Below are 24307 nucleotides of genomic sequence, written 5' to 3'. Positions count from 1 at the left end.
CATACTCTACGTGGAAATCAACGGAAGCGCCACCTAGCGGCCAGCGTAAATATGCACCTAAGATCCGATAGCGTACTAAGACGTATGCCAGTCGGATCGAGCCCACATTCAGTCGTATCTAGTTTTGTGGATGCAAAACAAAGATACGACGGGGCATCGTAGAAATTACGCGGCATATCAATAGATATGCCGGCATAATTTCTTTGTGGATCTGGGCCCTTGTTTTTTGGTAATAAAAAACTTGCCTACTGGGCACTTAAACCCCCCCCCTGCCCAGACCCGATTTTCAGCTTTCAGTGCTCTCACACTTTGAATGACAATTACACAGTCATGCAACACTGTACCCAAATACATTTTTTGTCCTTTTTTTCATACAAATAAAACTTTCTTTTTGGTGGTATTGATCACCTATGGGTTTTTCTTTTTTTTGCGCTATAAATGGAAAGCAAAACTAATTTTTTGAAAAAATAATACATTTCTCTTAGTTTCTGTGATAAAAGTTTGCAAATTATAAATTTTTCTTCATAAATTCTGGCCACAATTTATACTACTACGTATCTTTGGTAAAAATAGCCCAAATTAGTGGATGTTATTTGGTCTGTGTGAAAGTTTTAGGCCGCGTACACACGGTCGGTCCATCCGATGAGTATGGTCCGACGGACTGTTTTTATCGGTTCACCGCTGAAGTGGCCTGATGGACTGATATGCGTACACACCGTCAGTTCAAAATCGGATCGGGTCAGAACGCGGACACGTAAACCACGTACGACGTCACTATAAAGGGGTAGGCCAAAGCCTTCGTCGCCGCCCTTGAGTCCGCTTTTGCTAATTCCATGCAACCGCATGTTAGTGAAAGATTGGTGAGAACCGATTCGCGCTTTTCAGTCTCTGTGCTTTTTCAGATCATATTCTCGGGTTCAGTGTGTGCTTGTGGGTTCGTATTTGTCATTCAGTGCTGGCTTTCGGGTCGTTTCTGCTTTGCAGGGCCGTCCTGTCCACTCGTATCTGTGTGCAGTGTGTTCTTTACAGGTATTGCTGGATTTGGGGGTGCTTTGTGTTTGAAGTGCGTTCTGACCAGCCGGCCGGTTTGAAGCCATGATGGAGCAGCATGATTTTGCTAGAATTCGTGCTGCGTATGGGCTGTCTTCTGCAGTTCATACTAACTCAAGGACTTTGGCCAGAAACAGGGGGAGGAGGAGTTCCTGGGCCAAGAATTGGTTGCGCCAGCGTGACCAATTTTCTCATATGCCTCTGCTTAGGGAAATCCAGGAGAATAATCCTGATGACTTCAGGAACTTTCTCCATATGACGGACCCCGTTTTCCACCGTCTATTGCATCTTCTGTCCCCCTATATCACGAGGCAGGACACTGTGATGCGCCAAGCCACCGCGGCCGAGCAGAGGCTTATTGCCACGTTGCGGTACCTGGGGACTGGGAGGAGCCTGCAGGACCTCAAGTTCTCGACAGGCATCTCTCCCCAGGCACTTGGGATCATCATACCGGAGACGTGTTCTGCTATCCTTCAAGTCATGCAGGAGGAGTATATTAAGGTAAGCTTCCTCCTTTAAACATCACAATCTCTGTTTTTTGAATGTATGCTAATGTCTTCTATTTTTTTGCAGATTTCCCTACTTCCCATGATTGTAATATGCTGTGAATGTTCCCTTTTGTCCCCATGCCTGTTTGAAGCTTTCCATGCTCTTTTCTTGTCCTACATGCATCTTTCCCTTCACTAAACCTGTCCAGCATGCTATTCTAGGGCCAAACACACCTAGCCTAGTCATTTTTCAACCTTATTTTTGTCTGCTCAGTTGTAGTTCTGCCCCCCCCTTATTTTTTTTTATATTTTTATGCATAGTGCTACCTGTTTAGAATTTTAGGGCCTACACTCAGCTAGACCCCCCCCCCTAAAAATGTTTAATGCCCGATCAGAGGGGTGAGGAGTCTGATTAAGTGGGCCTATATTTTTGGCCATGTAATACTCACTCCAATGCTACTAAATGTTATAATGATGTGGCACAAGGATGTTTTTTGAATTGTGATAGCAATTTTTATTTGGCAAATTTCTAATTGTAATTTTTTGTTTGTCCCCACAGTTTCCCTCCACACCACAGGAATGGCAGACTGTGGCTTCCCAATTTGCCCAGCGGTGTGATTTTCCGAACTGCGGAGGGGCAATAGATGGGAAACACGTCTGCATAGTGCCGCCACCCCGTTCGGGGTCGTACTTTTTTTAACTACAAAGGTTTTCATAGTATCGTGTTGATGGCGGTGGTGTCGGCACAGTACGAATTTTTATATGTGGACGTGGGGAAGAACGGCCGGCTGTCTGATGGGGGAGTGTTCGCGCAGACGGAGTTTGCCAAGCGTCTACAATCTGGTGGTCTGGAACTGTCACGGGATGAAGACAATTTGGAGGGACTTCTGTTTGTTTTTCTCGCGGATGAAGCTTTTGGGCTTGGACCTCACCTCATGTGGCCTTTTCCCCAGAGGACCCTCAGCCCGGAGAGGAGGGTTTTCAATTTCCGACTGGCCAGAGCTCGGAGGGTAGTCGAGAATGCCTTTGGGATACTCACCAGCCGGTTCCGCCTGTTCTTGACAGCGATACACCTGGCGGAATATAAATTGAACACCATTGTTTTTGCCTGTTGCATTTTGCACAATTTTTTACGCAGGCACTCCCAGTCGTACCTATCCAACATGGTGCTGAGGCAGGACTACCCTCAGATACCTTTCCTGGCATGGACACTGGTCGCGCTGGCTTCGCCCCCCAATCTGCTCGTAAGGCACGCGACAAATATGTTGAGTACTTCATGGGTCGGGGGGCCATTACTATGCCAGAAAATATTTCTTTCTAATTCTGCCCCCAAAAGAAAGAAATATTAATTACATCATAAATAATTTGACCTTGGAATTTATACAGTTGTTTGTCATTCTTGCTTTGGTTTCATTTTCTCTGTCTCCCTGGTTCTCCTTCTAGTGCCAAATGTAGTTCTCAGTTTTAGTAAATAAACACAATTGCACAGTAGTCACTCATCTACATACTGGTATTGAGCATAGAAATAAGAAGCCACTCCATTTTATTATTTTTCAGGGGTTTTTATTCTGTGCTCAACCTCTGTTTTATTTTTTCTGGTAACAAAATATAAGTTTTTGTTTCTGCACAACTTGTGCTTTTTTTTTGGTTTTAAATTATTATTTTTTTTTGGTTATTTTTCCCCAAAAAAAAATTCAGGTTGTACAAAAAACATGCGTTTTTACAAAAAAACAACGGGCCAGATTCTCGTACATCCACGTATCTTCGCGCAGGCGTAACGTATCTGATTTACGTTACGCCTCCGCAACTTAGCAGGGCAAGTGCTGTATTCTCAAAGCACTTGCTCCGTAAGTTGCGGCGGCGTAGCGTAAATCGGCCGGCGTAAGCCCGCCTAATTCAAATTTGGAACAGGGGGGTGTGTTTTATGTAAATGTTGTGTGACCCGACGTGATTGACATTTTTCCCGAATGGCGCATGCGCCGTCCGTGGAATTTCATAGTGTGCATTGCTCCAAAGTACGCCACAAGGACGTCATTGGTTTCGACGTGAACCTAAATGACGTCCAGCCCCATTCACGGACGACTTACGCAAATGACGTAACTTTTTCAAATTTCGACGCGGGAACGACGGCCATACTTAACATTAGTACGCCGCACTTACGCCACCATATAGCAGGGGAAAGCCTAACGTAAACGGCATAAATTTACTGTGTCGGCCGGGCATACATTCGGGAATTCGCGTATCTAGCTAATTTACATACTTGACGCGGAATTCGACGGAAACGCCCCCTAGCGGCCAGCCTAAATATGCATTTACGATACGACGGTGTAACACAGTTACGCCAGTCGGATCTACGGGAAATCTATGCGTAACTGATTCTAAGAATCAGGAGCGTAGATACGACCGCGCAACATAGAGATACAACGGCGTATCTGGAGATACGCCGTCGTATCTCGTTTGAGAATCTGGGCCTATATCTCCAAACAATGGAACTTACAAAGTTCAACCTTATTCCAAACACATGTGATAGCGTAATGTCACCCCAGAACAAGCCAAAATTTGAAAATGCACACATTTTGACTGGCCAAATGGGGAATTCTCTCCTGATACCATGCCAAATGTCAACATGTGCTATCTGCCATCATGGGTGATCAATGGATGTGTTTTGGGGGGCAAACCATTCCTCCCACCTACTTGAGTAGCGAGGAAGGACTTGAACCCACAAAGCAAAGCCAATCGATATCCTGTGATGGCAGATAGCACATGTTGACACACTGTGTGCATCTTCAAATTTTGGCGTGTGGATTATCCAATACAAATTGGTGTGCAAAACATAACCTTGAAAAAGGTTTTGGGGGGTGGGGTTAATCTTGTATACAGCCCATCATGTCATTGATGTTTTTAAAATTTTGCTCCATGACATTTATCCTATTCCTCATAATGTCCATTTCAGTACTGCATTCCATAATTTGTTGGATGACAATTTGGGCACTAGCCCTGGAAAAATGTGTACTACCAGATGCAGGGATACCACCAGGGCCGGACTTACCATTGGGCTTGACAGGGCCCCAGACGGCAACCCCCCTTTTTTTTAATAAATTTGTTATTAAAAAAAAATGTTTTTATTTATATATTTTTTATTTTATATATATATATATTATATATATATATATATATATATATATATATATATATATATATATATATATATATATATATATATATATATATATATATATATATATATATATATATATATATATATATTATTATTATTATTATTATTATTATTAAAGGGCACAGAGGTCTCCAGGGCCCCTGGATGGCAACCCCTATTTTTTAGGGGTCCGAAGGTCCCCCGGGCCCCGGATGGCAACCCCCCTTTTTTTATTTCTTTTTTATTGTATATTTATATGTATATATGTTATTATTGTTAAAGGGCCCAGAGGTCTCCAGGGCCCCCGGATGGCAACACCCTTTTTTATATATATATATATATATATATATATATATATATATATATATATATATATATATATTTTTTTTTTTTTTTTTACAGAGGTCCCCGGGGCCCCATGTGGCAACCCCCCCTTTTTTATTTATTTTTATAAATGTTTATTTTTTTATTTTTTATTAAAAGGCCCAGAGGCCCCAGGGCCCCAGATGGCAACCTCTCTTTTTTTATGTATTTTTTATAAATGTTTATTTTTATTTTTTTATTTTTTTTATTAAAGGGCCCAGAGGTTTATTTTTTATTTTTTTTAAAGGGCCCAGAGGTACCCAGGGCCCCAGATGGCTACCCCCTTGTTTTATATATACAGTACAGACCAAAAGTTTGGACACACCTTCTCATTCAAAGAGTTTTCTTTATTTTCATGACTATGAAAATTGTAGATTCACACTGAAGGCATGAAAACTATGAATTAACACATGTGGAATTATACATAACAAAAAAGTGTGAAACAACTTAAAATATATTTCATATTCTAGGTTCTTCAAAGTAGCCACCTTTTGCTTTGATTACTGCTTGGCATACTCTTGGCATTCTCTTGATGAGCTTCAAGAGGTAGTCACCTGGCGCAGCACCCCATCACTCTCCTTCTTGGCCAAATAGCCCTTACACAGCCTGGAGGTGTGTTTGGGGTCATTGTCCTGTTGAAAAATAAATGATGGTCCAACTAAACGCAAACCGGATGGAATAGCATGCCGCTGCAAGATGCTGTGGTAGCCATGCTGGTTCAGTATGCCTTCAATTTTGAATAAATCCCCAACAGTGTCGCCAGCAAAGCACCCCCACACCATCACACCTCCTCCTCCATGCTTCACGGTGGGAACCAGGCATGTAGAGTCCATCCGTTCACCTTTTCTGCGTCGCACAAAGACACGGGGGTTGGAACCAAAGATCTCAAGTTTGGACTCATTAGACCAAAGCACAGATTTCCACTGGTCTAATGTCCATTCCTTGTGTTCTTTAGCCCAAACAAGTCTGCTATTCTTGTTGCCTTTCTTTAGCAGTGGTTCCTAGCAGATATTCTACCATGAAGGCCTGATTCACACAGTCTCCTCTTAACAGTTCTAGAGATGTGTCTGCTGCAAAAGGTGGCTACTTTGAAGAACCTAGAATATGAAATATATTTTCAGTTGTTTCACACTTTTTTGTTTTGTATAATTCCACATGTGTTAATTCATAGTTTTGATGCCTTCAGTGTGAATCTACAATTTTCATAGTCATGAAAATAAAGAAAACTCTTTGAATGAGAAGGGGTGTCCAAACTTTTGGTCTGTACTGTATATATATTTTTCTTTATTTCTTATTTATTTGGAAAGGCCCCCCCCGTTTCTCAATTTGCAGCAGCCCCCCGCTTCTCAATTTCAGGCGGCAGCACCCCCCCCCCGGTTCTCTGCTCCAGGGGGCCCATGCCTTAAGCTGTGTAAGGGGTAGAGTTGCCACCTTTTCTTCAAGACAAACCCGGCACAGGGCACATTTTTTTCGTAGTATACACAATAGGATTATAAAAGACCTGGGGCACCTTTGGGTGCCTCAAGGAGAGTGGTAATGCAGCGCGCTGCGGCAAACAGTGGGTGTGGCCAAACTGCTCTTGCTGACATCATGGCTCCCCCTCAGTGATGCCAAACCTGCCCCCAGACAGCAGCCCGCATCTCCCGAATGGCAACAGATTTTTGTGTGACTACCTCAGTTACTTGGGGAGCCACAGCCCAGTCTAAATAATGTGTCTGGGTTTCAGGCAGACTGATCCCAAACCCGAACTGTCCGGGTGATTCCTGGACAGGTGGCAACCCTAGTAAGGGGCCGCAAAATTCCTGATGGCGGCCCTGCGCATACCTCCCAACACGCACGGATTCTGCGTGACTTTGCCGCACAGACAGCTTCTTCCCGCAGTCCCGCGAAAGGGTTAATTTTCCCGCACTGCAAGAGGAGGCAGCACGGAAGCAGGAGGAACCGGAGCGGTGTGTGGAGGACTGTGGCTGCTGAATGGAAGAAAGCTGACAGCCGGGCTAATGACAGTCTGTGGCCCTGGCTGTTGGCACAGGTGAGAGGCACCCCCCCCCGCTCAACAACTGCAAAAGGAAGGAACCGGAGCGGCGTGTGGATGTCTGCTTAAGGGAAGCCGACACATTCTGTGCACAGGTGAGAGGCACCCCCCGCTCAACAAATTTAATGCCCCCCCCCCGCTCAACAACTTCAATTCGCCCCCCCCCCGCTCAACAACTTTAATGCTTTAATGATCCCCCCCCCCATTTGCTCAACATCTTCGACCCCCCCCAATTCTCGGCTCCGGGGGGCCCCTTCAACACTCAAGCCCAGGGGCCCCCACCACCCTAAGTCCTGCCCTGGATACCACCATCTTCATCCCCTAAAAAATTAAATAAAAGGTTTTTTTTAGTAATGTGCAGGCCTACCTACATCTTTTTCCCCCTGTGAAGCTGGGGGGGACACTGACCTGTTGTGCTGATAATATACACCTCTCCATCTTCCACAACTCCTTCTTCCTCCTCGATTTCTTCCACCACTCCTTCTTCCACCACTCCTTCTTCCACCACTCCATCTTCCACCACTCCATCTTCCACCACTCCATCTTCCACCACTCCATCTTCCACCACTCCATCTTCCTCCTTGATTTCTTCCACCACTCCTTCTTCCACCACTCCTTCCACCACTCCTTCTTCAACATCCTCCTCCTCCACATGCTGTGGTTGGTGGGGTTTCTTGGGTCTGGCCCTCCTTGCCTCCTCCGAATGGTGTCCTCTTCTTTCCCCTAATAACAAGGGAAAAAAGGTATACTCAGCACACCGAGTTTTGAGGGCAGAAAGAGCAAACATTGTTTAGAAGTGGGCTCTAATTCCCTGTTTAGGAGCATTCCTACAAACATAAACTTTGTTTGTCTGACTTCTCCCAAGCTGGGATCCTGCCCCTTTTTGGCAAAGTGACACACATTTATGCACCCCAAAAACAATATTTGTGGGTGACCCTATTAAAAAAGTTAGTTATGGGGGACACACAGGTGCTCTTGAGTCCAGATGTGAAAACAGCTGTTTATTATCACTGTGTGAATGAATGATTCACGTTTGCCCTTCACATTCTAGTACGGTTGAACAAACATCATCTTGTCAACATTGTTTATAAACAATGTTTTACGCCAAATAGGCATGTCCACAGGTGTGCTTTTCCTGGAACAACGGAAAACATCGTATTTGTGAGGAACGATGTGGAGGAACGATGTTTACTACGAACGGGAAAATAATACACTTTGCAAAAACCAACAAATAACTTTGCCATGTTCAAAAGTGCAACCAGGCCAAAGAAGCACATGGAGAAAAACATGTTCACAAATTAGAAAGTCAATTGCAAAAAACACATTCAAATTACCTACTTTTTTCAATAATTCGCTTGATCCTCCTATACTGCTCTGGCTCACACAGTTTCAAGTCCGACCATCTCTTTCTCAGCTGCTCCTTGGACCTTGTGACCCCAAATATGGCATAAAATCTCCTTGCCACTTTATCCATTATTTTTGCCTTCCTCCGATTAGGGGTGTTGTATGAGCCATAATCTCCATCATAATCTTTCCTCCGCAGAATGTCCACCATCTCCACCATTTCTTCTAGTGACATATTTGTCGCTTTGTAGTGCCTGGGCCTGGATTGTGACACAATTATTTAGCTTGGGGCCCACCATGCTATTTTGCTCTCCATTTGCTTGGAGACTGCTTCAAATATATATGTGAGATTGCAAAACATCCTTATTTTAGTGTGTATCACATCAGGCAACGATTGTAATGTTGGACAGAGGTAATTAGCCAGTGTATCATCTCATCAATGCTGAGGGGCATGATATCTACACTGAATAGTGCTTTGATGAATGCTATCATTACTTTGGAATGTTATTATGCCACTTATTTAGTGAAATGTAAATACAGGGTTTGCAGGTAAAGTCAGCATTTTCACCAACAATGGGGCAGAGCTGGGCATCATTTTAGCAGCAGGAGACAGTGTGTTTTAGGATCAAAAGATTGTGCGCAGATTCTGACAATGTCAAAGCTGAGCCAAGTGGTTCTAATTTGTGTTTTTTGTTATTCTAGAAAACCATTTAAACGATGGATCAAATTAATGTCCAGGAAAATATGAGTCGCTTAATTGACAAATATCGTCAACTGCCCTCCCTTTGGGATGTTAGGCACCCAGCCTACCATAAGGCAAATGTGAGAACGGCAACACTCAAACAAGTTGCAACATACATGCAGACTTGGATAACGGAGTGCACAGGCACCATGATTAGGGACAAAATAAACAACATCAGGGGCACATACAGAAAGACCTACCTGAAAATACACAAACCACAGAGGTCAGGAGCAGCAGCACGTGCTGCAAAAGAGCCCAAGCTGTGGTACTACACGGAGCTCAGCTTTTTGGAGGATCAAATGGATGGCCGGGATTCACTTTCCAGTCTTCCTTCCACCCTTCCTTCCAGCAGAACTTCCACGGATCCCCCCACCCCTGCAGAGTGCGAGCAGGAGCTGGCTGACATCGAGGAGGCAGATCTGCCAGCCTTCAGTGAGGTATAGTAGTTTACAACATATTTTCTTGTCTGCAAAATCTTGTTGGTTTATTGAGATGAATTTGTTAGCAACAAGGAAAGCTTGGAAACACAAACAAAAGTTGTGGGCAGAAACAATTGTGTCAGGGATGCCAACTGCAGGGGTCAGAATGAAAGTCAGTTCAATTTCAATTCGAAAAAAAAAACAGTCAAGAGCATGAAAATGTGTGTGATTGATTGTGCAAAATATTAAAACATGTCTGCCAGGTGGAAGGGGTGAGTGGCAGCCAGGAGGAGGCCGGGCCAAGTGGATGTCAGCAGGTCCCCAGGCTCAGCACCATCTCCCAGGTGCCTCCCCTCCAGATGTGCCGACCAGGCCAAAGGAGGCGCTTGAGGCAGCTGGAGGAGGAGAGCCTACAGGTCATCAGGGAGGCATCTGAGATCATGAGGGCCCCCCTGAACCCAACGGAGAGCTATAGCGCTTCTCTCTCCAATGACCTACAGGAATTGGGGGAGGAACAAAGGGCCAGATCCACAAAAACCTGGCGTAACTTAAAAAATCCCATTTAAGTTACACTGCCTTAAAGTTTCTACCTAAGTGCCCGATCCACAAAGCACTTATCTAGAAATTTCAGGCTGTGTAACTAAAATTCCGCCGGCGCAAGGCGTTCCTATTCAAATGGGGCGAGTCCCATTTAAATGAGGCGCGCTCCCGCGCGGCCGTACTGCGCATGCGCGAAGTTACGTTACGCCGAGTTTTGAGGATCGCGACGGCTTAAAAAAGTTGCGTCGGGAAAAAAAAAAAAAAACGACAGCGTCGCTCGGCATGCATTCCTGAGGGAGAACACCATGCCAATTTTCAAAGAAAAAACCTGCATGGGTTCACCCCCAGGAGCATACCAGGCCCTTAGGTCTGGTATGGGTTGTAAGAGGACCCCCCTACGCCGAAAAACCGACGTAGGGGGTCCCCCTACAATCCATACCAGGCCCGTATCCAAAGCACGCTACCCGGCCGGTCAGGAAGGGGAGTGGGGACGAGCGAGCGCCCCCCCCCTCCTGAGCCGTGCCAGGCCGCATGCCCTCAACATGGGGGGGTTGGGTGCTCTGGGGCAGGGGGGCGCACTGCGGGACCCCCCACCTCAAGCACCCTGTCCCCATGTTGATGAGGACAGGACCTCTTCCCGACAACCCTTGCCATTGGTTGTCGGGGTCTGCGGGCGGGGGCTTATCGGAATCTGGGAGTCCCCTCAAATAAGGGGGCCCCCAGATACCGGCCCCCACCCTAAGTGAATGGATATGGGGTACATCGTACCCCTATCCATTCACCTGTAGGCAAAAAGTTAAAGTTAGTAAACACACAACACAAGGCTTTTTAAAATAATTTATTATTCTGCTCCGGATGCCCCCCTGTCTTCTTTATTACTCTATTAGCAGGGGGGGGGCTTCTTCTTCCGCTCTCCGGGGGTCTTCTCCGCTCTCCGGGGGGGGTTTCTTCTTCCGCTCTCCGGGGGGGGGCTTCTCCGGACTCCGGGGGGCTTCTTCCATCTTCTCCCCTCTTCCGCTGTTGACTCGCGAACCCCGGTTCTTCTCCAGATGTCCGGTGCCTTCTTCTTCAGCGCTGGCTGCCTGCTATCTTTGTGTGTTAGCTCAATTTCTAACAGGCAGCCGGCGCGGTCTTCTGTGACGTCAGGGTCTTCTCTTCCCTTCTTCCGATGTTGCCTCGTCGCCTCTTGTCACTGTAATGATGGAAGCGCCCCTTGCATCCCATTTATATAGGCATCACCGTCCCATCATGCTCCGGTAGGTACCCACGTGGTGGGTGCCTACCCATGTGCACCCACCACGTGGGTACCTGCCGGAGCATGATGGGACGGTGATGCCTATATAAATGGGATGCAAGGCGCGCTTCCATCATTACAGCGACAAGAAGCGACGAGGCAACATCGGAAGAGGGGAGAAGAACAGAAGACCCTGACGTCACAGAAGACCGCGCCGACTGCCTGTTACTAATTGAGCTAACACACAAACATAGCAGGCAGCCAGCGCTGAAGAAGAAGGCACCGGACAGCTGCAGAAGAACCGGGGTTCGCCGAGTCAACAGCGGAAGAGGGGAGAAGATGGAAGAAGCCCCCCAGAGAGCGGAGAAGCCCCCCCCCGGAGAGCAGAAGAAGAAACCCCCCCGGAGAGTGGAAGAAGACCCCCGGAGAGTGGAAGAAGAAGCCCCCCTGGAAATAGAGATAATAAAGAAGACAGGGGGGGCATCCGGAGCAGAATAATAAATTATTTTAAAAAGCCTTGTGTTGTGTGTTTACTAACTTTAACTTTTTGCCTACAGGTGAATGGATAGGGGTACGATGTACCCCATATCCATTCACTTAGGGTGGGGGGCCGGTATCTGGGGGCCCCCTTATTTGAGGGGACTCCCAGATTCCGATAAGCCCCCGCCCGCAGACCCCGACAACCAATGGCAAGGGTTGTCGGGAAGAGGTCCTGTCCTCATCAACATGGGGACAGGGTGCTCTGAGGTGGGGGGGCCCGCAGTGCGCCCCCCTGCCCCAGAGCACCCAACCCCCCCATGTTGAGGGCATGCGGCCTGGCACGGCTCAGGAGGGGGGGGGCGCTCGCTCGTCCCCACTCCCTTCCTGACCGGCCGGGTAGCGTGCTTTGGATACGGGTCTGGTATGGATTGTAGGGGGGCCCCCTACGTCGATTTTTTGGCGTAGGGGGTCCCCTTACAACCCATACCAGACCTAAGGGCCTGGTATGCTCCTGGGGGGGAACCCATGCCGGTTTTGTTTTTACAAATTGCCGTGGAGTTCTCCCTCGGGAATGCATACCAAATGCCGTCGCTGGAATGGGCTTTTACATGGTGTGACTAGTTTACACTTTGTAACATCAGCCCTAGTTTTACACTTGCAAAATAACACTTACGGCGAAAAAACGAAGCTGGAAAGCTTTGTGGATCGCCTTAAGTGCTAATTTGCATACTAGAAACGGCATTTCGACTCGAAATGCCCCCAGCGGCGGATGCGGTACTGCATCCTAAGATTCGGCAGTGTAATTCAATTACACATGCCTGATCTTCTGCCTAACTTTGGAAAAAGCCTTTTGAGGATCGTTTCCAAAGTTAGACACAGACTGAACAGCAGTTAAGTCTGCGTATCTCTTTTGAGGATCTGGCCCAAAGAGGGCTCGCCAAAGATATGTTTAATCAGGTCATGTGGTGGGCCCAAAGGGACTGGCTGACAAAGGACACTGAGCTGAGTGACCCGGCCCGGCCTGCTGCTCATCTTATGACTCCTGCTGCCACATCATCACCACCTGCAAGGGGCCGTGGACGGGGACCGTGGAAGTTCTGCTGCAAGGCAGCCTGGAAGGAAGGCTGTAAGGAAGACCAGAAAGTGAATCCCTGCCTTCCTGCTGATTTCCAAAAAACTGAGCTTGGTGTAGTACCACAGCTTGGGGTAATTTATGTCATTTGCTGCTGCTTTTGATTTCTGTGATTTGTGTAGCACATTGTGACTCCTGATGTTGTTTATTTTGTCCTTGATCATGGTAGACTGTGCCTTTGGTGTCCATAAAGTCTGCATGTATTTTGTAAATTGATCGAGTGTTGCCGTTCTTTTTATTTTTTTATTTTGCCAGAATAAATGGTAATTTATTTAACGTTACAACCTTGTCTATTGTGGTTTTCTGGTGAATAGCCATCAAACATTTCCAAAATACAATGTGTAATTAACAAAGGACACAACCTCCTTGGGGGGGGGGGGGGGACATTGGTGTCATAACTTGACAAAAAAAAAAAAAAAAGGCTAAACTCCAAAAAAAAATTATCTCACCACAAAAAAAATAAACATAAATAGCATCAGCTAAACAACGTGTTTATTCTAGCAATAGAGCGAAGAAACAAATGCTCAGCAAGAAACGGAACACTAATTTTAAAAATGTAGAATGTGCCATCTCCAAAACGAATGCGAGTTTTACAAGAACGAGCGCTCCCGTCCCCTCATTTAGTCTGAGCATGCGCAGGTTTTGAACCGATGCTTTTGTGTACTAACCATCGGTTTGGACCGATCGGGCAGCGGTCCATCGGTTCGATTTTAAAGCATGTTTTAAAATTTTGGACCGAAGGACAACAGACCGATGGGCTATACACATGGTAGGTTTGGACCGATGAAACTGAACCTTGGTCCATTCTCATCGGTTTTGTCCGACCGTGTGTACGCGGCCTTAGGCCTCGTACACACGACCGAACATGTCTGCTGAAACTGGTCCGCTGACCAGTTTCAGCAGACATGTTCGGTCGTGTGTACGGCCGACCGGACAAATGTCCAGCGGATCGGACAGGTTTCCAGCGGACAAATGTTTCTTAGCATGCTAAGAAACATGTCCGCTGGAAGCCTGTCCGTCGGACATGTTCGGTCGTCTGTACAGACTCACCGGACATGTCCGATCGGCCGCTATCCCTCGCATGCGTCGAAGTGATTCGACGCATGCGTGGAAGCATTGACCTTCCAGGGTCGCGCACGTCGCCACGTCACCGCGCTGTCTGTCCGCGCGGATTTCGGTTTGATGGTGTGTACAACCATCAGACCAAAATCTCCGAGCGGACATGTCCGCTGAAAACGGTCCGGCGGACCGTTTTCAGCGGACAGTCCGCTCGTCTGTATGGGGCCTTAGAGTCTACAAGCTATGGTGAAAATCATAAAAAATTGATCTAATTTCTTGTGACCTGAACAAGCCAGGAAAGTACAAATACCCCCCAAATGACCCCTTGTTTTTTACTATTTCTCTCACATACCACAAATGACACCCCAAAATACATTCTGCTACTCCTCCCGAGTATGGCGATACATGTGTGGGACTATTTCACAGCCTAGCCACATAGAGATGCCCAACATGCAGGGAGCACCAGCAGGCATTCTAGGAGCATAAATTACACATCTAACTTGTTGACTACCTATTACACTTTTGAAGGCCCTGGAGCACCAGGACAATGACACGTGGCACTGATGACATATGACACTGATGTGGCACTGATGACAGGTGGCACCGATGACACATGACACTGATGTGGCACTGACGACAGATGGCACTAATACGTGGCACTCATGACATGTGACACTGATGACAGATGCCACTAATACGTGGCATTGATTTGGCACTGATGACAGACGCCACTAATACATGGCACTGATGACAGATGGCACTAATACATGGCACCGATGACAGATGGCACTAATACGTGGCAATGATGACAGATGGCACTAATATGTGGCACTAATGACATGTGACACTGATAACAGATGGCACGTGACACTGACAGGTGGCACTGGGGACAGATGGCACTGATAGGTGGCACTGATAGGTACTGTGGGTACTGTATTTTTAATACAGCACACTCACGCTGCAGCACATGTCACTCTCCCTCCTCACACACGGTCTCTGTGTGAGGAGGGAGAGCCGGCGATGAGAGATGATCTCACATGTTTACATGTGAGATCATCTCGATCGAGTGCTAAATGGCCGCTGTGATTGGCCATTTAGCACGATCTGTGATTGACCATTTCCAAGGGACACAGCCAACACAGATTTTTCCCTTATGCACGCCCGCAGCGGTGCGCAGGGACGCCCTCCCGGCAATCGAGCGCTGCGCTGTAGACATCTTTTGTCTATAGCGCGGGCGCGTAGTGGTTAACAGATATTGTGGAAGGAGTACCATTCCTTATTTGTCTTGGAATCCAAACAAACTATCATTAGATGTAAGGTACAAAAAGTCTCTGGGAATACGCCACTACTGTGTTTCAGTGGAGGCCCGTCCATAGGGGGTGCTGGGGCGCAACCGGTCCCCCCGCAAAGCTACTCATGAAAATAAAAAATCTGGAAAAAAAAATGATTTTCATTTTTTTTAGAACATGTTCATTTGAGTGTGTGTCTGTGGGGGGGGGGGGCGGAGTGCCAGCCACAGAGGTGCTATGGGAAGCATTACGTCATCGCAATCATGTGATTGGGCAAGCAAATCTATTGGCTGGCTTTTATACTGCCCATGGAGCGCAAAGCTCTGCGCTCTCACTACCACTCTGCGCTAGATGTGTCCTGTTGGTGGTTCGTGATTGGCTGGTCCATAGGACTTAGGGCGGTGCTTTTATTGGACCAGCCAATCACTTCCGGTTTTCTGAGTGACTCATCCTGGCTGGTCTGAACATGAGGAGAGGATTCGACAGGTGATCGGGACTAGGGTTGCCAACTCATCCCTTTAAAACAGAACACATATGAATTACACTGAGGCTAATTTAATGCAAAAGGGGCACCAAGTGAGTTTAATTACCTCCTTATTCAGCCACAGAACCTGTGTAATTAATATGTGTTCTGTTTTAAAGGGATGAGTTGGCAACCCTAATCGGGACATCTCACTGAAGCTGCTAGCAGGTAATTAAGCAGAGAACACTTGTGTTGTGCTCTCAGAACTTGCTGCAGTTTCTGTGTACTTCACTGCATCCATCCACCCACCCCATCCATCTATCCATCCACCCATTCCATATATCCATCCATCCCATCCACGCACTGCATCCACCGCATTCATCCCATCCACCAACCCCATCCATCTAGACAAGCTTCCTTCACTGTACACTGATCTGTGCTGGATCAGAACATTGACAGGCAGATCAAAAATCTCCTGATCATTAAATATCTCATTCCTTGCTGCATCCATCCACCATATCCACCCATCCATCCACCGTATCCATCCATCCATCCATCCACCTATCCATCCACCAACCTACCTATCCATCCATCCACCCTCCCACCCATCTATCCACCTACTCACCTACCTGTCCATCCATCCCTGCACACCCCTTCCTGCTGGTTGTGTATATTGTGGCTATCCCTCCTCTTTCCTATATGAAAGCAGTTTATTTCTTGGTATTGTCCTAAAGCTAACCATATTCTGTCCAATCCCCTTTTTCATCAGACCATACACAATACAGTATGTGCAATTTTCTTTATTTTCTTTAGATCTGCCAACTACTATGTAGTGCAAGAGCCTTCCTTGGCGGGGAGAGCAAGTGAAGGGGGCCAATTCTGCCCCCCCCCCCCAAAATTTGGACCACCAGCCGCCACTGCTGTGTTTTAAAGATAGTGTAAAATAATTGTTGATCCAGAAGTTTCTCTTGACTTCCTATTTTAGGGGACAGCACTGGCCCGGATTCAGATACAAGATACGACGGCGTATCTCCTGATACACCGTCGTATCTCTGAGTGCGGGCCATCGTATCTATGCGCCTGATTCAGAGAATCAGTTACGCATAGATATCCCTAAGATCTGACAGGTGTAAGTGTCTTACATCGTCGTATCTTAGGCTGCATAACCACGCTGACCGCTAGGTGGCGCTTCCGTATAGTTGCACAAGGAATATGCTAATTAGGTATTTACGCCGATTCAGAAACGTACGTCCCGAGTTTTGAACATTTTACGTCGTTTACGTAAGTCGTTCGAGAATAGGGCTGGACGTCATTTACGTTCACGTCGATTCCAATGAGGCTTTGCGGCGTAATTTCAAGCATGCACACTGGGATTTTTTCACGAACGGCGCATGCGCCGTTCACAAAAAAACGTCAAGTACGCAGGGTCAAGTCAAATTTAAATAAAACACGCCCCCCAACATCCCCATTTGAATTAGGCGGGCTTACGCCGCCACACATACGTTACGCCGCCGTAACTAAGGGCGCAAGTTCTTTCTGCATAGGGAACTTGCGCCCAAAGTTACGGCGGCGTAACGTATCGGAGATACGTTACACCCGCAGAAAGATGCGCTCATCTTTCTGAATCCGGGCCACTATCTACAGACTGCTCTAGCATGCTTAGCATTGTCACCATGGCATAAGCCAAACTATGATGGCATGATTTCCCCCTCCCTCTGACAGGAGGCCATATCACAAGCAGCTACACCTGATTGACAGTTGCTACTAATTGCATTTGAAAGTTGTAGAAAAGTACATTATATTTAGACGTGGAATGCAGTGTCTTGGCCCACAACCGCACTGGAGATTAGTGGCATAGGATAGTGGTCACGGAGCAGATCACAGCAGGGGGTCAAGTGTGTCTCCATTCATCGGTTCAGGTCCAATTTCAGACCGAATTCTTGGCTGAATTCAGACCTGAAACAGACCAAAAGACGCACAGTGCAATTTGTAACGGAGCGGCTCTGGAAATTTGTGAACCGGCTCCATAGAGAGCAGGTTACAATCTCCTGCTATGCAAATTGGATGGGGTAAAACCTGCATTAAATTCGCAATAGTGTGAACCCAGCCTTAGATGCAGGATGGAATGCTAAATCTGCTTAAAGTGAACAAAAGCTTATCAACACAGGTTTTTTTTTTATATAAATGGTCTACTAAGTAGGTATTATTGACATTTATCAGGTCTATTGCTACGTACACACGACTGTTTTTTAAAATGGTCATTAAAAACGATCGTGTGTAGGCTCCAGAGCATTCTTCTCGACGTGAAAAATGGGCATTAAAAATTTAGAACATGCTCTAAATTTTCTCATCGTTTTTCATGTTGTCGTTTTTCACGTCGTGAAAAATGGTCGTGTGTAGGCTTTAACAACGGGAAAAAAACGTGCATGCACTCATTTTGGTAAAACTAGCGTTTGTAATGGAGATAGCACATTCGTCACGCTGTAACAGACTGAAAAGCGCGAATCGTCTCTCACCAAACTTTTACTAACACAAAATCAGCAAAAGCAGCCCAAAGGGTGGCACCATCTGAATGGAACTTCCCCTTTGTAGTGCCGTCGTACGTATTGTACGTCACCACGCTGTGCTTGAGCATTTTTTTTTCACGATCTTGTGTATGTAAGGCAGGCTTGACAAGAATCATGTTGAGAAAAACTGTTTTTTCTAGGACATTAAAAACGGTCGTGTGTATGCGGCATAACACGTTTAGTGTGCAGTGAGTTAATAATGTGCAGGGAGTATTTAACATAGTTACATAGTTAAAGTCAGGTTGAAAAAAGACACAAGTCCATCAAGTTCAACCATAAGAAATAAAATAATAATAATAATAATAATATCGTACAATCACATATACCCAATTCTATACCCATAGTTGATCCAGAGGAAGGCAATAAAAACCAGCAAAGCATGATCCAATTTGCCACAGCAAGGGAAAAAATTCCTTCCTGATCCCCCATGAGGCTATCGGATATTCCCCGGATAAACTTTACCTATATTACCATTTATTCCAACTATAATAACTGCAATAACAGTTTTAAGCATCCCTGCCCTGGGCCTTTATCAGTTGCACTTAATGAAGAGTGGGAATGCTTAAGACTGTTGTGCAACCGTTATACTTGTAAAAAATTTCACATATTGAGCAAGCCGTGTTGTAGTAATACACTACTGTTAAAAGTATTGGGACGCATGTGGGTTCAATATTGAGTTGACCCATCCTTTGCAGCTATAAAAGCTTCAACTCTTCTGGGAAGTCTGTCCACAAGATTTAGGAATGTGTCTATGAACGCTAGACCATTCTTCCAGAAGCACATTTGTGAAGTCAGGCACTGATGTTGGATGAGAAGGCCTAGCTCACAGTCTATGCTCTAATTCATTCCAAAGGTTTTCTATTGGGTTGAGGTGCTGGCCAGTCAAGTTCCTCCACCCCAAGCTTGCTCATCCATGTCTTTATGGACCTTGCTTGTGCAGTGGTGCGCAGTCATGTTGGAACAGTTTGGGCCATTCCCAAACTGTTCCAACAAAGTTGGGAACATAAAATTTTTCAAAATGTCTTGGTATGCTGACGCCAAAGGAGTTCCTTTCACTTGAACTAAAGGACCAAGCTCAACCCATGAAAAACAACCTCACGCCATAATCCCCCTCCACCAAATGATTTGGACCAGTGCACAAAGCAAAGTCCATAATGGATGAGCGAGTTTGGGGTGGAGGAACTTGACTGGCCTGCACAGAGTCCTGACCTTAACCTGATAGAGCATCTTTAGGAGGAATTAGAGTGGAGACTGAGTCAGGCCTTCTTGTTCAAGCTGCGCTTCTGGAAGAATGGTCAAACATTGCCATAGACACATCCCTAAACCTTGTGGAGCTGTTATAGCTGCAAAGGGTGGGCCAACTCAATATTGAACCCTAGTGACTAAAGACTGGGATGCCATTTAAGTTCATGTGCATGTAAAGGCAGGCATCCCATTACTTTTGTCAATATAATGTATGTTTGTGTGACAATTCGGAAGCCTGTCAGTTGCAGTATGTACAGTATCTCACAAAAGTGAGTACACCTCTCACATTTTGTAAATATTTTATTATATCTTTTCATTTGACAACACTGAAGAAATGGCACTTTGCTACAATGTAAAGTAGGCAGTGTACAGCTTGTATAACAGTTTAAATTTTCTGTCCCCTCAAAATAACTCAACACACAGACAATAATGTCTAAAACCGCTGGCAACAAAAGTGAGTACACCCCTGAGTGAAAATGTCCAAATTGGGCCCAATTAGCCATTTTCCGACCGTGTCACGTGACACATTAGTATTACAAGGTCTCGGGTGTGAATGGGGAGCAGGTGTGTTAAATTTGGCATTATCGCTCTTCCTCTTTCATACTGGTCACTAGAAGTTCAACATGGCACCTTATGGAAAAGAACTCTCTGAGGATCTGTAAAAAAGAATTGTTGCTCTACATAAAGATCACCTAGGCTATAAGAAGATTGCCAAGACCGGACAGGTTCCATTTAGAACAGGCTGACCAAAGTAGTTGAGTGCACATGTTAAGCGTCATATCCAGAGGTTGTCTTTGGGAAATAGACATACGAGTGCTGCGGGCATTGCTGCAGAGGTTAAAGGGGTGGTTGGCCAGCCTGTCAGTGCTCAGACCATACGCCACACACTGCATCAAATTGGTCTGCATGGCTGTCATCCCAGAAGAAAGCCTCTTCTAAAGATGATGCACAAAAAAGTCTGCAGTTTGCTGAAGACAAGCAGACTAAGGACATGGATTACTGAAACCATGTCCTGTGGTCTGAGACCAAGATAAACTTATTTGGTTCGGATGGTGTCAAGTGTGTGTAGCGGCAACCAAGTGAGATGTACAAAGCCAAGTTTGTCTTGCATAGAGTCAAGGATGGTGGAAGGAGTGTCATGGTCTGAGGCTGAATAAGTGCTGCCGGCATTGGGGAAGTACAGTTTATTGAGGGAACCATGAATGCCAACATTTACTGTCACATACTAAAGCAGAGCATGATCCCCTCCCTTCGGAGACTGGGCCACAGGGCAGTATTCCAACATGATAACGACCCTAAACACACCTCCAAGATGACCACTGCCTTGCTAAAGAAGCTGAGGGTAAAGGCGATGGACGGGCCAAGCGTGTCTCCAGACCTAATCCCTATTGAGCATCCTCAAAACGGAAGGTGGAGGAGTGCAAGGTCTCTATCATCCATCAGATCCGTGATGTCATCATCATAGAGGAGTGGAAGAGGACTCCAGTGGCAACCTGTGAAGCTCTGGTGAACTCCATGCCCAAGAGGGTTAAGGCAGTGCTGCAAAATAATGGTGCCAATCAAAATATTGTCCACATTGAGCCCAAAGTGTCATTTTCACTTAGGGGCGTACTCACTTTTGTTTCCAGCGGTTTAGACATTAATGGCTATGTGTGGAGTTATTTTGAGGGGACAGCAAATTTACACTGTTATACAAGTTGCACACACACTACTTTACATTGTAGCAAAGTGTCATTTCTATAGTGTTGTCACATGAAAATAAATTAAATATTTCCAAAAATGTGAGGGGTGTTCTCACTTTTGTGAGATACTGTATATATCTTGTAAAAAGTCTGTCAAGTACAATGTAATGTAAACCAGGATACTGCATTTAGGGGCAAATTACACTTTTTTGTTGTGGTAACAGGTGCGTTATGCGCATTGGTGCAATGCAGTGCAAATAGTTTTGAATAGTACCCTGCAACACTTTGTAATAATTGGTAGGTCTTTGCTATGTATTGGGTTACAAAGAAAAGGTTATGCCTGATTTTGGACACACTGGGGTGAGTAGTCCTTTCAAAGTAAATGGGCTGCCATAAAGCAGCACATGTTAATCCACCACAGAAATGTAAACCGATCCTTGAGTTATTTTTTTTCAGTGTCTATACATGTAGGCTGCTATACGAACTATAGTGGTGATTCACTTTTCCATAAAAGATTGAAATTATAAGCATTTCGGGGTTTTTTTGGTTTGTTTTTTATGTTGTAATATTAAACAAAGATAAAAGCATTTTGAAATGTCAGTTTCAAACCAAATTTCTAGATCAATTTGTAGACAGTAGATGTGCTGTGTCATAACAGATGGAGTATTAGTTCAGTTATTACTTTACATAATAGGTATTATTGCACTGTTATATACTAAATAACTGCATTCAGTTTTTAAACACTTGAGTTTTTAATTAAATAAAAGCGAATTGACGTTATTTGGGATACCATATAGCTACGCTAATAAACATATGCTAGAAACATTTACTTGCTTATACATTTTCTAAAGAACACTTGTGCAAAATAATTTCAGTTTACTAGATGTTGAATTATGCCTATATAATATCATCCCTCACATGCACTCAAATTGAGACAAAGTTTTAGGATTATGTAAGACGTTTCTGGATGGAAATGGTAAAAGGGCAAAGGGACGTAAAAAAAAAAAAACACACAGGCATGATACAGAACAGGCATGATTATTTGCTCAGAAAATAGTTTTCAAAATAGGATTTTTTTTTCAGTATCTTCAACATTAAAAATTTCTTAGAGATAAGAAATAAAAAGAAATTAAAATGTATGCAAATAGTATTTATGATTTTATACTATTACACAAAATTATTATAATATATTTTGCCATAAAATCCTACCAATTTATAACATATTTTACCACTTAATCATGATGCTGTAAAAACAAAAACAAAGTTGATATATATATATATATATATATATATATATATATATATATACACACACACAGGTATTTTTGCAAACAACTGTGTTGACATAATAATAGTAAAAAAATAATAATAATCTCACACATACATATGTATTCATAAATCTTACCTAGTTGTAGAGCCAAAGCAATGATAACTGTCCGCGATAAGAAGTACATGTTTTCAAAAGGTCAAACTTCTTTTTTTAATTCAATAAAAACTGTTTCCTAGTAATGTGAATTCCATCAGTGGTAAAGAAAATCTAAATTTTACAATTACTGCTTCTTAATGTAAAACTAATCATATCCTTGTCACTTTACTATCTTCTCTGTGTGTTTTTCTAAAGTAGAAAAAAAACACATGATGTTTTAAATGTAAGAGGGGAAACAACACAACAGCTGCTAAATCTCATTGGAATAAACCATTCTCTCCTGCCTTCACCCTCTAGCTCTAATAAACAACCTAAAGCCGATTAACCCATTCATGCATGAAGACTTAGCAACACATCCCTAAGCAGAACATAAAAAAAGAGTGTAAACCTAAAAACCACATTCTACACTATAGAGTAATACATTCAAATAATAATTCAATATTTGTGCTATTTGTTTTCAGGAATGTGGAAAAATAATATTTGCTTCCATTTTAGTGAATTGTACCAGTGCATCAGGTTAACTTTTTTGAGATACACATTTATATAATATTTATTTTATATGATTTGTGTATGCAAAATATTTCTGATCTATTATCATGTCTACATATTTACAGATAAGTAAATATAAAGCAGCAATGTGATATCTTGTCAACTATGTAACAGGTCACTTGATCTTATTAATTCCACCTAAGGGGAAAAAAAACGTAAACATGTTTCCAAGTGAAGCTAATTTTAACTAATGTTTATTCACGTCAATGATATTGTTTTTGTTTTTTTTAACTCTGCCCCCCCCCCCCACCCCACCTTCAGGCCAGGACCACTCTACAGTAAAACAGGGTAAATGCTCATTCAGTGTTTTGTGCATGTGCGGTTTCTCCAACAAATCCCTAGTTTTTATAGTTTGAACTAGAGGGGCTAGAATACAATCCAGAAATGTGCCAATGGAACAAACACAGATCCATGTCTCAAAATGATATGACATCCAGGAGGATACTGAAGATTTGCATGTATTTTCACTTATTATGAATCAACTGGATGGGAAGGTTGTAAATATTCCAACAATTCTACATAAACAAATCTGTCTCATGGAAGTTCATAAAAAAAAAACATGAATAAGCTATTTTTTTTAACTACTTGCCGACCACCCCCGTCATTCTACGGCGGCAGGTCGGCTCTCCTGGGCGAGAGCCCATCATACTACGTCGGCTCTCTTTGCGGCCACTTTGCGTGACTCCCGTGCGGGTGCCCGGCGGGAGTGATCGCCGCCGGGCACCCACGATTGCTCATTACAGAGCGGGGACCGGGAGCTGTGTGTGTAAACACACAGCTCCCGGACCTGTCAGGGGGGGAAATGCTGATGCTCTGTTCATACAATGTATGAACAGAGGATCAGTGGTTTCTCCTAGTGAGGCCACCCCCCCCACAGTAAGAACACACCCAGTGACATACTTAACCCCTTCCCCGCCCCCTAGTGTTAACCCCTTCACTGCCAGTAGCATTTTTATAGTAATTCAATGCATTTTTATAGCACTGATCACTATAAAAATGCAAATGGTCCCAAAAATTTGTCAAAAGTGTCCGCCATAATGTCG

The 24307-nt window shown here is 44.6% G+C and overlaps 1 protein-coding gene across 1 annotated transcript in view; it reads right to left on the bottom strand.

Moving 5' to 3' along the window:
• Positions 1-23018, bottom strand: part of NRN1L (neuritin 1 like) — a 132122-nt gene extending 109104 nt beyond the window's left edge. Inside the window, exon 1 of the mRNA XM_040328761.1 lies at positions 22695-23018. Coding sequence (XP_040184695.1) covers positions 22695-22743 — 49 coding nt within the window. The 5' untranslated portion in view covers positions 22744-23018. The remainder of the gene's footprint in view (positions 1-22694) is intronic.
• Between the last annotated feature and the right edge of the window lie 1289 nt (positions 23019-24307).

The sequence above is a fragment of the Rana temporaria genome, chromosome 11 (assembly GCF_905171775.1).
Source record: "Rana temporaria chromosome 11, aRanTem1.1, whole genome shotgun sequence".
Classification (NCBI taxonomy): Eukaryota; Metazoa; Chordata; class Amphibia; order Anura; family Ranidae; genus Rana; species Rana temporaria.
Note: the sequence above shows the minus strand (reverse complement) of the source record. Positions and strands in the feature narration are given on the sequence as shown.